Consider the following 12726-nt stretch of genomic DNA (forward strand, 5'->3'; position numbering starts at 1 on the left):
ACTGTAACTGTAAACCCCTTGGCTCAAGCGACCCTCCAGCCTCAGTCTCCCCGGTAGCTGGGATGAAAGACATGTACCACCATGTTGGGATAATTTTTTATTTTATTTTATTATTTGTAGAAAAAGGGTCTTGCTATGTGGCCCAGGCTGGTCTTGAATTCCTAGCCTCAAGTGACCCCCCATTTCGGCCTCCCAAAGTGATAGGATTACACATGTGGGCCACTGTGCCTAGCCTAGCCTGCCCATTTTATTTATTTATTTATTTTTGTAGAGACAGGGTCTTACTATGTTGCCCAGGCTGGTCTTGAACTGTCAAGCTCAAGTGATCCTTCCAACTTGGCTTCCCAAAGTGCTGGGATTACAGGCGTGAGCCATTGCACTCAGCCCATTCATTTTAAATGGTATCCTTTGACTCACACCTATTACTTTATGAAACAGTCAACTACATTATTCTCCTTTCTTCCTTCTCTCTCTTCGCCCATTTTCTTTTAGTTGCAATCTTACTACTTTATCAGAAAAAAAAAATTTTGGGGGGAAATAGTGTCTCACTTTGTCACTCAAGCTAGAGTGCAGTGGTGTGACCACAGTTTGCTGTGGCCTCGACCTCGCAGGCTCAAGCAATCTTCCCACCTCAGCCTCCCAACCAGATGGAACTACAGGTGTGCACAACCACACTCAGCTAAATTTTTTTTGTATTTTTTGTAGAGACGTGGTTTTTCTGTGTTTCCCAGGCTGGTCTCGAACTCCTGAGCTCAAGTGATTTGCATGCCTCAGACTCCCAAAGTGCTGGGATTACAGGTGTTAGCCATCATGCTCAGCTGAAATAATGTTTATATACCATTCTATGTATTCTCACCATTGTTTGTCTTAGTTCTATAACTGAATATATGAAATGTTCATCATTTATGCTTTTGTCAATGTTTCTCCAGTTACTCTTGGACGCATGAAGCTCATTTTCCATACAGTCCTCAGAAAGAGCAAATGTGTGTATAGTATTCCAAGTTCTTATACTTCAAACTTTTTTTCTCTAGCTTGCATATTTGACATCTTGGCTTGGCATGAAATATTTGTTTCACGCCTCCTTCCATCGAGTTTTTTGAAAATGATGTTAATGTTATCCTGCTCTGCATGATGATTTTGAGAAGTCTGATGCCAGTCTATTTCTGTTGCCCTTGTAAATTATTTCATCTTTTTGATTAAGGAACTGAGGATTTTCCTTGTCTTTAAAGTCTAATAGTTGTACTAAGATTTGTCTTGATTATTCTAGGTCAATTTTCCAGATACTTGGAAAACTCTTTCAATATATAGATTCAAGACTTTTATTTCAGTGAAGTTTTATTGGATTATAGTTGTTTTGTTGTTTTTTTTTTTAGACAAGGTCTCGTTCTCTGATCTCCCAGGCTAAAGTGCAGTGGACTACCATAGCTCACTGCAGCCTTGACCTCCTGGGCTCAAGCAACTCTCCTGCCTCAGTCCCCCGAGTATCTGGGACCATAGGTGCACGCCACCAAGCCCAGCTAACTTTTGTACTTTTTGTAGAGATGGGGTTTCGCTGTGTTGCCCAGATTGGTCTCAAATTCCTGGGCTCAAGAGATCTACCCACCTCTGCCTCCCAAAGTGATGGTATAACAGGCATGAGTCACCATGCCAGCAGGATTATAGTTTTTTAACACTACTTCTGTCTCAATGCTTTGATCTTCTTCTTCTGGGACACTAATTATATGTAATATGGGTGTATTCTTTGCCTTTTTCTAATTCAACTACTTGTCTTTCTGGCTTTTTTGAGATGGAGTGTCACTCTGTCACTCAGGCTGGAGTGCAGTGGCGCGATCTCAGCTCATTGCAACCTCCGCCTCCTGTGTTCAAGAAATCCTCCTGCCTCAGCCTCCTGAGTAGCTGGGATTATGGGCACACGCCCCCATGTCTGGCTAATTTTTGTATTTTTAGTAGAGACAGAGTTTCAACATACTGGTCAGGTTGGTCTCGAACTCCTGACCTCAGGCGATCCACCCACCCCCAAAAGTGCTGGGATTACAGGGATGAGCCACCATGCCCGGCCCTTTCTGGTTTTTTATATTTCTTCTTCTTTTTTTTTTTTTCTTTTCCGATTTTCCTTTTTAAAGCCCATTTTCATTTGAAATTATTTTCACTTGGGTATCTTCAATTTAAAACTTCATTTTCAATATACCTTTTCTTCTCCATCTTTTCTGGGTTCAAGTATTTGTCATTTCATTTATTCTTGCTTGTCCATTGTGATCCTTAGTTTGAATCTTTTTTTTTTTTTTTCGAGACAGAGTTTTGCTCAAAAATGTTATTTCTAGAGATGGGTATAGGTACTATACAGAAATGAAAGAAACACTGGGGGAGCCTAGAGCACCAAGGGTGGCAACTCACAAGGCTCTGAAAAGAGTCTGAAGGAGGTGAATAACAGAAACCACAAGTAAACTAAAAAATATACAAGAGAAGGCAATAGGAAAATGAAACAAGTAAGATCAGGGTAGACAGAGACAAAGACCCAGATGAAGAATGGTTATGAAATGGGATAGATAAGACCAATATAAAATGTTGTCTGGTTAGGAGGCAGCAAGATAACTGAGGTGGAACAATTAGAATGAAGAACAAAGGAAATTAAGCTTTTGACTGGAAAGCAAACATCATAGAAGAAAGAGTAGAAAAGATGAAGATTAGAGAAAGCAACAGGTAAGCAGAAAGGAGAGTGAATTGTTTTCACTGCAAATTTTATGATGTTTTCTGCAAACATATGAAGCATATAAACTACTATGAATAAGCCACTTGGCATATATCACTTGTTCAAGTAATGTTGTAAGTTTAAAGCTGGTATAAAAGCAGTACTTTGAGTGAGATTAAAAACAAATAAGTTGATAGGTTATGAGAGAGTAGTATGGTAAAAATAATTAAAAATTTCAAACTGCATTCCGTAGTCTTAATCCTTAACAATTTTACTTCCAATATTTTATCCTATAGAAAAGTTCCAACAAGCAGTAAAAACATACATATGTGTATAACAATGTTCATTCTAGCTTGAATTATATTTGGAAAAAAGGGAAACCTAAATGCACACTTACGTGGTTGAAAGTTCTGTATTTACATATAAGGGTGCCAAGATTAATGTGCAGTGAAAAAGATAACAGAGAAGCAATATAGCATAGTGATTAAGAATGCAATTGGAGCATAACTGCCCGGATTTACTACTGCTGTACTACTGACTATATCACTTTGAGCAAGTTAATTAACTTTGCTAAGTCTTACTTTATTCATAAAACCAGATTTTTAATATATCTATCTCAAAGACTTGTTGCGAAGATTTAAAAGAAAAAAAAATCAATTTAAACACTTAGCAGACAGTATCTGGCACACAATAAATACTTTAGGTAACAGAGCTACTGGCCAGGCACAGTGGCTCATGCTTGTAATCCCAGCACTTTGGGAGGCTGAGGACAGAGGATTGCTTGAGGCCAGGAATTCTACCAACCTGCAACATAGTGAGATCCCATTTCTATTAAAAAAAAAAATTAAAAAGATAGCTACTATAATTACTACAGTTATTATACTATGGTCTCCTTTTTGTGTTTAATATATAACCATGAAGAAACTAGGGAAAATATATAAAAAATGTTGAAAGTATCTCAGCCGCAGAATGAAGTGTAACGGGTTGGAAAATACACATTTTCTGCTTTAAAATGAGTATTATATATATTCCAAAGTTCTAAAATTGTTTGGCGAATAGAAAATGAAGTTAACATTACTTATGGATGTAACAAATCTTTAATAAGTGATCTAATTTCTAAATATTTTAGAACTTTAATGTGACTCCTTTAATTATGTTTTACAACAAAGCACACTTCTATTGAATCACTTTATAAAAAAGAAAGTAAAATGAAAGAATTAACCTACCCCTGCAGTTGCTGCTGTTGGTGAGAGGAAAGGGGCACTCTTGGTTTATTCCAGCCAGTGTAATCCTGGTTACACCTCAGTTTTTTAACAGAAAGAGGAGCTGGCTGAGGAAGAAATCCCAAACTTCTTTTGGCAGAGGGAGTCTGGCTTGAAACATTAGTCCTACAAAAAAGCATAAATAATGAAGAAGCAAAATAAATTTTTGAATACTACTATTTTCCCTGAATAGATTAAGAGAAGTCAATGTTTAAGGAAAAAAATCTTGAATTTAGGGAAATATCAGTAATAATGATCACTTAAGGGAAAACTCTACAAACGTAAACTGGCAAATCTGTTCCTACACAGATGGAGAGGGTTATAATACATAACATATTTAACCTACAACCAAAATAATCCATGTGAATAGCCTGAAAAAGAAAACAATACATATAGTTTCACTGCTATCCATTTTGTGGATATTACATTAGTTTACCTAGTTTTGGACAGATTTACAGTATACTTTTTCCACTGTTACAAATAATATAACAAATATTCTTACCCAATCTCCTTGAGAAATTCCTCTAGTTTATATGCATAGAAGTGAAAATGTTAGAGGTATTTTCAATCTTCATTTTTAATTTTTCGAGATATGGTGATTATTTTCCAAAAAGGCTGCACCAGTTTATACTTCAAACAACAGTGACTTTCCATTTCCTCATATGATTACATTACTTACTATTATCAGTTTCAATTTTTTTGCTGGGTCCAGTGGCTCACGCCTGTAAGCCCAGTACTTTGGGAGGCCAAGGTGGGCAGATCGCTTGAGCTCAGGAGTTTGAGACCAGCTTGGGCAACCTGGTGAAACTCCATCTCTACCAAAAATGCAAGAAAATTAGCCAGGCATGGTGGGGAGGATCTGTAGTCACAGCTACTTTGGAGGCTGAGGTGGGCAGACTGATTGAGCCTGGGAGGCAGAGGTTGCAGTGAGCCAAGATCGTGCCACTACACTCCAACCTGGGTGACAAAGTGAGAAGGCATCTCCAGAAAAAAAAAAAAAAAGTTTTAATTTTTACCCATAAAGAGACACTTGATTTCACTGTTATTTGATTTTGCACTGTCCTGATTACTACTGAAACTAATATATTCATATAGTTGTTTACTCTTTTCTGAATTGCTTTCCTATACTCTTATAGTAGGTTCTTTTTTTTTTGAGACAAAGTCTTGCTGTCACCCAGTCTGTAGAGCAGTGGCGTGATCTCGGTTCACTGCAACCTCCATCTCCCAGTTTCAAGCAAGTCTCGTGCCTCAGCCTCCCAATCCCAAGTAGCTGGGATTATAGTTGTGCACCACCATGGCCAGCTAATTTTTTTGTTTGTTTGTTTTTGTTTTGAAATGAAGTTTCACTCTTGTTGCCCAAGCTGGCGTGCAATGGTGCGGTTTCGGCTCACTGCAACCTCCGCCTCCCGGGTTCAACTGATTCTCCTGCTTCAGCCTCCCAAGTAGCTGGGATTACAGGTGCGTGCCACCACACCTGGCTAATTTTTTGTATTTTTAGTAGAAACGGGGTTTCACCATGTTAGCCAGGCTGGTCTCAAACTCCTGACCTCAGGTGACCTGCCTGCCTTGGCCTCCCAGTGTGCTGGGATTACAGGTGTGAGCCACCATGCCCGGCCTAATTTTTTGTATTTTAGTAGAGAAGGGGTTTCACCATGTTGCCGAGCCCGGTCTCAAACTCCTGAGCTCAGGCAATTTGCTCGCCTCAGCCTCACAAAGTGCTAGGATTACAGGTGCGAGCCACTGCATCTGGCCCACATTCTAATTTTAATATTTTTATACTGCGAAATTTATCAATTTTTTTAATCTCGTTTAAGATCTTTGTATTTGTATTTTGTTTAAGAAATCATCTTGTGGCCAGGCGCAGTGGCTCACGCCTGTAATCCCAACACTTTGGGAGGCCGAGGCGGGTGGATCACAAGGTCAGGAGATCGAGACCATCCTGGCTAACACGGTGAAACCCCATCTCCACTAAAAATACAAAAAATTAGCCGGGCGTGATGGCGGGCACCTATAGTCCCAGCTACTTGGGAGGCTGAGACAGGAGAATGGTGTGAACCCAGGAGTGGAGCCTGCAGTGAGCCAAGATCATGCTACTGCACTCCAGCATGGGTGACAAAGCGAGACTCCATCTCAAAAAAAAAAAAAAAAAAAAAAAAAAAAAAAAAATTATCTTGTACCATAAAAGCACAGAATTTTTCCTGTATTTTCTCTTAACAGTTAAATTTTGCTTTCCCTTCTATTTAGGTCTTCAGTACAGTTATAAGTGTCTTTTTCTGTATGTTGTAAGGCATACTTTTCTAAAAGATTTACTTTTCTATAAGGCAAACCAATTGCTCCCAAATTACTGATTGTTTGTCTGGGCCATGTGTTTGTTGCTGTTTGGTTTTTTACCTAAAAAAAATTTGTAGGTCAGGCACAGTGGCTTATGCCTGTAACCCCAACACTCTGGGAAGCTGAAGCAGGAGCATCAGGAGTTTGAAACCAGCCTGGTCAACATATCAAAACACTGTCTCTATTATTTTAAAATTAAGGCCGGGAGCAGTGGCTCATACCTGTAAACCCAGCACTTTGGGAGGCCGAGGCAGGCACACCTGTAAACCCAGCACTTTGGGAGGCCAAGGTAGGCGCATCACCTGAGGTCAGGAGTTTGAGAACAGCCTGGCCAATATGGAGAAACCCTGTCTCTACTAAAAATACAAAAATTAGCCAGGCGTAGTGGTGCACGCCTGTAGTCCCAGCTACTTCGGAGGCTGAGGCAGGAGAACTGCTTGAACTTGGGAGACGGAGGTTGCAGTGAGCTGAAATCACGCCACTGCACTCCAGCCTGGGGGCAGAGATAGTCCGTCTCAAAAAAAATAAAAAAAGTTAAAAATTAAAAATAAATTGTGAAATAGAATACTCATATGGGAAAAGTGTATAAAAATCAAATGTGGAGCGTAACAAATTTTCATAAAACAAACACTTGTGTAAACAACCTTATTACTGTCTAAACCCTAAGTTCCCCTTCCAAGTACAACGCTGCATTCCTCTAACCTAAAAGTTAGCATTATCTAATAGTTTTATCCCTTACTGCAAACCCCTAAATATTGTACTTTGGATAATATGTGATGTATCTATTTTCATCTTGTTTACAATCTTTCTGCATCTTTACATTGTAGTTGTTTCTCTTTTACATAGCACATACATTTTCTTCTTACATTAAATCCTGTATATCTCTTTAACTGGAATATTTAGTATATATTCATATAAATTTTATATAAATTTAGTATATCATATCAGTAATGTCAGTACTGATTTATTTCTTCAATTTTATGATGAATTTACTATTTGTTCTACATGTTCTATGTTCCTTTTTTTCTTCTTTATGCCTTCTTTTAGAATGTTTGACTATTTCATTGTCTCCCCTCTGTTAGTCTGGAAATAATATAGGCTTTTATATATATTTTATATTGTATATATTATATATATATTTTTTAACAGAGAAGGTATTGCTCTGTCACCTGGCTGGTGTGCAATGGCACAGTCATAGTTCACTGTAGCCTTTAACTCCTGGGCTCAAGCATTCCTCCCACCTCAACTTCCCAAGTAGCTGGGACTATAGGCATGCACCACTATCTCTGGCTAATTTTTATATATTTTTTGAAGAGATGGGGTCCCGCTATGTTGACCAGGCTAGTCTCAAATTTCTGGACTCAAGTGATTCTCTCATCTTGGCCTCCCCAAGTGCTAGGATTACAGGCGTGAGCTAACCATGCCCGGTCTGGAACTTTAATGGATGTCCTAAAAATTATATTATGCATTAAAAATAAAAACAACTTTATTTTAGTATAGTTGACATACTATAAAATGCACACATTTAAAGTGTATAACTTTAAGTTCTGACACATATACACTCATGAAATCATCACCAGAATTAAGATAGTGAACATATCTATTACTCCCAAAAGTATCCTGGTGCCCGTTTGTATCCCTCCCTCCCACTCCTCTCTGCCTATGACCTTGTCTCTATGGCAACTACTGATTTGTTTTCTGTCACTATAGATTACATTTTCTTTTTTTTTTTTTTGAGACAGAGTTTCGCTCTTTTTGCCCAGGCTGGAGTGCAATGGCGCGATCTCAGCTCACTGCAACCTCCGCCTCCCAGGCCCAAGAAATCCTCCCACTTCAGCCTCCCAAGTAGCTGGGATTACAGGCATGCGCCACCACCCTGGCTAATTTTTTTGTATTTTTAGTAGAGACGGGGTTTCTCCATGTTGGTCAGGCTGGTCTTGAACTCCCGACCTCAGGTGATCCACCTGCCTCAGCCTCCCAAAGTGCTGGGATTACAGGCGTGAGTCACTGCTCCCGGCTAGATTACATTTTCTAAAATTTCATATAAATGGAATCATACAATATGCACCTTCTTACGAGGTCTTTCACTCAGCATAATTATTCTGAGATTCATCCATTCTGCTGTGTGTATAAACAGTTCATCCTTTCTATTGCTAGACAGCATTCCATTGTATGAATATACCACAATTTGTTTAACCACTTACTTTCTCTTTTGAAATAGCTTTATTTTTTATTTTTTGAGACAGGGTCTCACTCTGTTGTTCAGGCTGGAGTACAATGGCACCATCACAGCTCAGTGCAAACTCCGCCTCCCGGGTTCAAGCGATTCTCCTGCCTCAGCCTCCCAAGTAGCTGGGATCACAGATGCACACTATCGCGCCCTGCTAATTTTTTTTTTTATTACTGTATTTTTGGTAGAGATGAGGTTTTACCATGTTGTCCAGGCTGATCTTGAACCCCTGAGCTCAAGCTATTCACCGGCCCCAGCCTCCCAAAGAGCTGTGTCACTGCGCCTCGCCTGAAATAGTTTTAGATTTACAAAAAAGTTGCAAAATAGTACAGAATGGCTTTTACCCAGCTACTCCTAATATTAGAATCTTATATAATCATAGTACAATGACCAAAACCAGGAAATTAACAATGATACGATACTATTAACTAGTAACCTACACATATTATTCAAATTTTCATCAGTATTTTCACTAAAGTCCTTTTTCTGGCCCAGTATCCCACAGTGTAAGTAGCTGTCATGTTTCCTTACTCTTACAATCCTCAATTTCTTCTTCTTTTTTTTTTTTTTTGAGATGGAGTCTTGCTCTGTCGCCCAGGCTGGAGTGCAGTGGCCGGATCTCAGCTCACTGCAAGCTCCGCCTCCCGGGTTTACGCCATTCACCTGCCTCAGCCTCCCGAGTAGCTGGGACTACAGGCGCCTGCCACCTCGCCTGGCTAGTTTTTTGTATTTTTTAGTAGAAACGGGGTTTCACCGCGTTAGCCAGGATGGTCTTGATCTCCTGACCTCGTGATCCGCCCGTCTCGGCCTCGCAAAGTGCTGGGATTACAGGCTTGAGCCACCGTGCCCGGCCAATTTCTTCTTCTTTTTTTATAATGGCTTTGACAATTTTGAAGAGTAATGGTCAGGAATTTTACTTTATTTCCTTCAACTGGGTTTGTCTGATGTTTTCTGATGATTGGATTGAGGTTACGTATTTGCAAACAATAACAGCTAAGTGACATTGTGACCTCCTCAGTGCATCATATTACAGAGTCTATAATGACAATGTCTTATTACTGGCGATGGTAATCTTGATTTCTTGGTTAAGGTATCTTCTGGGTTTCTCTACAGTGAAGTTACTATTTTTCCTTTTGTAATTAAGAAATATAGGGAGATACTCTGAGACTATGCAAATACCCTGTTTCTCATCAAACTTTTTGTCCACTAATTTTAGCACCCAATGATAGATTTTGCCTGCAATTATTACTGCGGTATTTGATTAAGGTAATATTTCATTCCTACAATCCTCCAAAATTCTTAATTGGAATTCTTCTGTTAGGGAGAGCTGTTCAGTCTCTACACATTCATTCATTCATTTCAGTATGGACTCAGGCATATTTATTTTTTTCTACAGGTTTAATCCAATAGTATCATTTTGTTACTATAATTGTTATAATTTAGGCCATTGGTAACCCTTTCAGGTTGGTTCCTGTATCCTTTGGACATTTCCTCTTACTTTTTGTGCATATCTTTACTTTCTGGCACCACAAGATGTTATAGACTGATCCTGCATTTTCCCTGCTCTAGCCCTGGAATCAACTATTATTTCAAGGAGCTCTGCTTTCTTGTACTGAATAACAGTATTTAAAAATCAGGGTCTGCAAGCTACCACTGACTTTCTTTGCAGAATTAGAAAAAACTATTTTAAATTTAATATGGAACTTTTTTTTTTAAGAGCCTATATAGCCAAGAGAATCCCAAGCAAAAAGAACAGAGCTGGAGGCATCATGCTACCTGACTTCAAACTATACTACAAGGCTACAGTAACCAAAACAGCATGATACTGGTACCAAAACAGATACATAGACCAATGGAACTGAACAGAGGCCTCAGAAATAACACCACACAACTATAGCCATCTGATCTTCGACAAACCTGACAGAAATAAGCAATGGGGAAAGGATTCCCTATTTAATAAAGGATGCTGGGAAAACCGGCTAGCCGTATGTAGAAAACAGAAACTGGACCCCTTCCTTACACCTTACATAAAAATTAACTCAAGATGGATTAAAGACTTAAATGTAAAAACTAACCATAAAAACCATAGAAGAAAACCTAGACAATACCATTCAGGACACAGGCACGGGCAAAGACTTCATGACTAAAACACCAAAAGCAATTGAAACAAAAGCCAAAATAGACAAATGGGATCTAATTAAACTAAAGAACTTCTGTACAGCAAAAGAAACTATCATCAGCGTGAACAGGCAACTCACAGAATGGGAGAAAATTTTTGCAATCTATCTATCTGACAAACATCCAGAGTCTACAAGGAATTTAAACAAATTTACAAGAAAAACCAAACAATCCCATCCAAAAGTGGGTGAAGGATATGAACAGACTTCTCAAAAGAAGATATTTATGCGGCTAACAAACACGTGAAAGAAAGCTCATCATCAGTGGTCATTAGAGAAATGTAAATCAAAACCACAACGAGATACCATCTCATGCCATTTAGAATGGTGATCATTAAAAAGTCAGGAGACAACAGATGCTGGCGAGGATGTGGAGAAACAGGGATGCTTTTACACTGTTGGTGGGAGTGTAAATTAGTTCAACCATTGTGGAAGACAGCATGGCGATTCCTCAAGCATCTAGAACCAGAAATACCATTCAACTCAGCAATCCCATTACTGGGTATATACCCAAAGGATTACGTATCATTCTACTATAAAGATACATGCACACATAAGTTTATTGCAGCACTATTTACAATAGCAAAGACTTGGAGTCAACCCAAATGCCCATCAATGATAGACAGGATAAAGAAAATGTGGCACATATACACCATAGAATACTATGCAGCCATAAAAAACAATGAGTTCACGTCCTTTGCAGGGACATGGATGAAGCTGGAAACCATCATTCTAAGCAAACTAACACAGGAACAGAAAACCAAATACTGCACGTTCTCACTCATAAGCAGCAGTTGAGCAATGAGAACACATGGACACAGGGAGGGGAACATCACACATGGGGGCCTGTCGGGGGATGGGGGGCAAGGGGAGGGAAGAGTGTTAGGACAAATACCTAATGCATGCAGGGTTTAAAACCCAGATGACGGGTTGATAGGTGCAGCAAACTACCATGGCACATGTATACCTATGTAACAAACCTGCACGTTCTGCACATGTATCGCAGAACTTAAATAAAATAAAATAAAATAAAATAAAATAAAATAAAATAAAATAAAAAACCAGGGTCTGGCACTAGGGATGCTCATAGTTACTCGGGTGTGAATGCTTCAAGGTCCCCCCTAGTGGACTGAGCTAGGAAATGTATGTGTGTAACCCAAGACATACAAATGCATGTATGTTTATTTTGAATTTATTTTGAATTTATTTTGAATTTATTTATGTTTATTTCTCTGACATTGCAAGTCTGGATCTCAGTATCTACAATGTTTACTTGTTCAATCCAAGTATACACATGAGGTGGTTTCAGAACTGCTAACCCTACACCCTTGTGAGACACAAACTACGAACTAGAGTACAATATTTGTGTACTCATGCATTTCTGATATATTGAAGTCTAGTGTTAGCTGATTCTTTTACCTTTTCCTGGATAATGAAAGAAACTAGGACCAATTTAACACCATTTAATTATTAATTATTAATTAATTATTCTGTGTCTTCCTTCTTCCCTTCTGGTTTATACGTTATTGTCATTTAAACCCAACAAGATACTACTATTGTTCTGTACAACAGAGTTTATCAAGATAGACAGCACATTAACTTTTTATTGCTCTTCATCCTTCCTGAAGCTCCAACCTTTCATCTGAGTTCTTTTTCCATCTGCCCAAAAACTTCTTTAGCATTTCCTTTAGCACATATTTGTGGGTAAACTCTGTTACTATTTTGTTTTGTATGACAGTATCTATTTCACCTTTACTTCGAAATTATAGGATATTTTCACGCAAATAAAATTCTATGTTGGCAGTTGTTTTATTTCAGCATACTGAAGATATTTCTGGCTTCTACAATTGCTACAGCCAAAAGTCAAAGGTCAGATATTTTTGCTCCTTGGAAGCTGAAATGTTCAGCTTCTGGTTGCTTTTGAGACTTTGTCTTTATTTCTACAGTTTCACTATGACATGCCAAAGGGTAGGTTTCTTTTTCTCAATCCTACTTGGTATTCATTAGGCTTCTTAATTCTAAAGTCTGATTTTATCA

The 12726-nt window shown here is 38.7% G+C and overlaps 1 protein-coding gene across 8 annotated transcripts in view; it reads right to left on the minus strand.

Annotated features, from left to right (window-relative positions):
- USP37 (ubiquitin specific peptidase 37) overlaps positions 1-12726 on the minus strand; it is a 122436-nt gene that overhangs the window by 60476 nt on the left and 49234 nt on the right. For all 8 annotated transcript variants that reach the window (XM_007966270.3, XM_038001534.2, XM_007966271.3 and 5 more), the window contains one exon: positions 3916-4077. In XM_007966270.3, coding sequence (XP_007964461.3) covers positions 3916-4077 — 162 coding nt within the window. The remainder of the gene's footprint in view (positions 1-3915; positions 4078-12726) is intronic.

Source organism: Chlorocebus sabaeus, chromosome 10, assembly GCF_047675955.1.
Source record: "Chlorocebus sabaeus isolate Y175 chromosome 10, mChlSab1.0.hap1, whole genome shotgun sequence".
In the NCBI taxonomy this organism is placed as follows: Eukaryota; Metazoa; Chordata; class Mammalia; order Primates; family Cercopithecidae; genus Chlorocebus; species Chlorocebus sabaeus.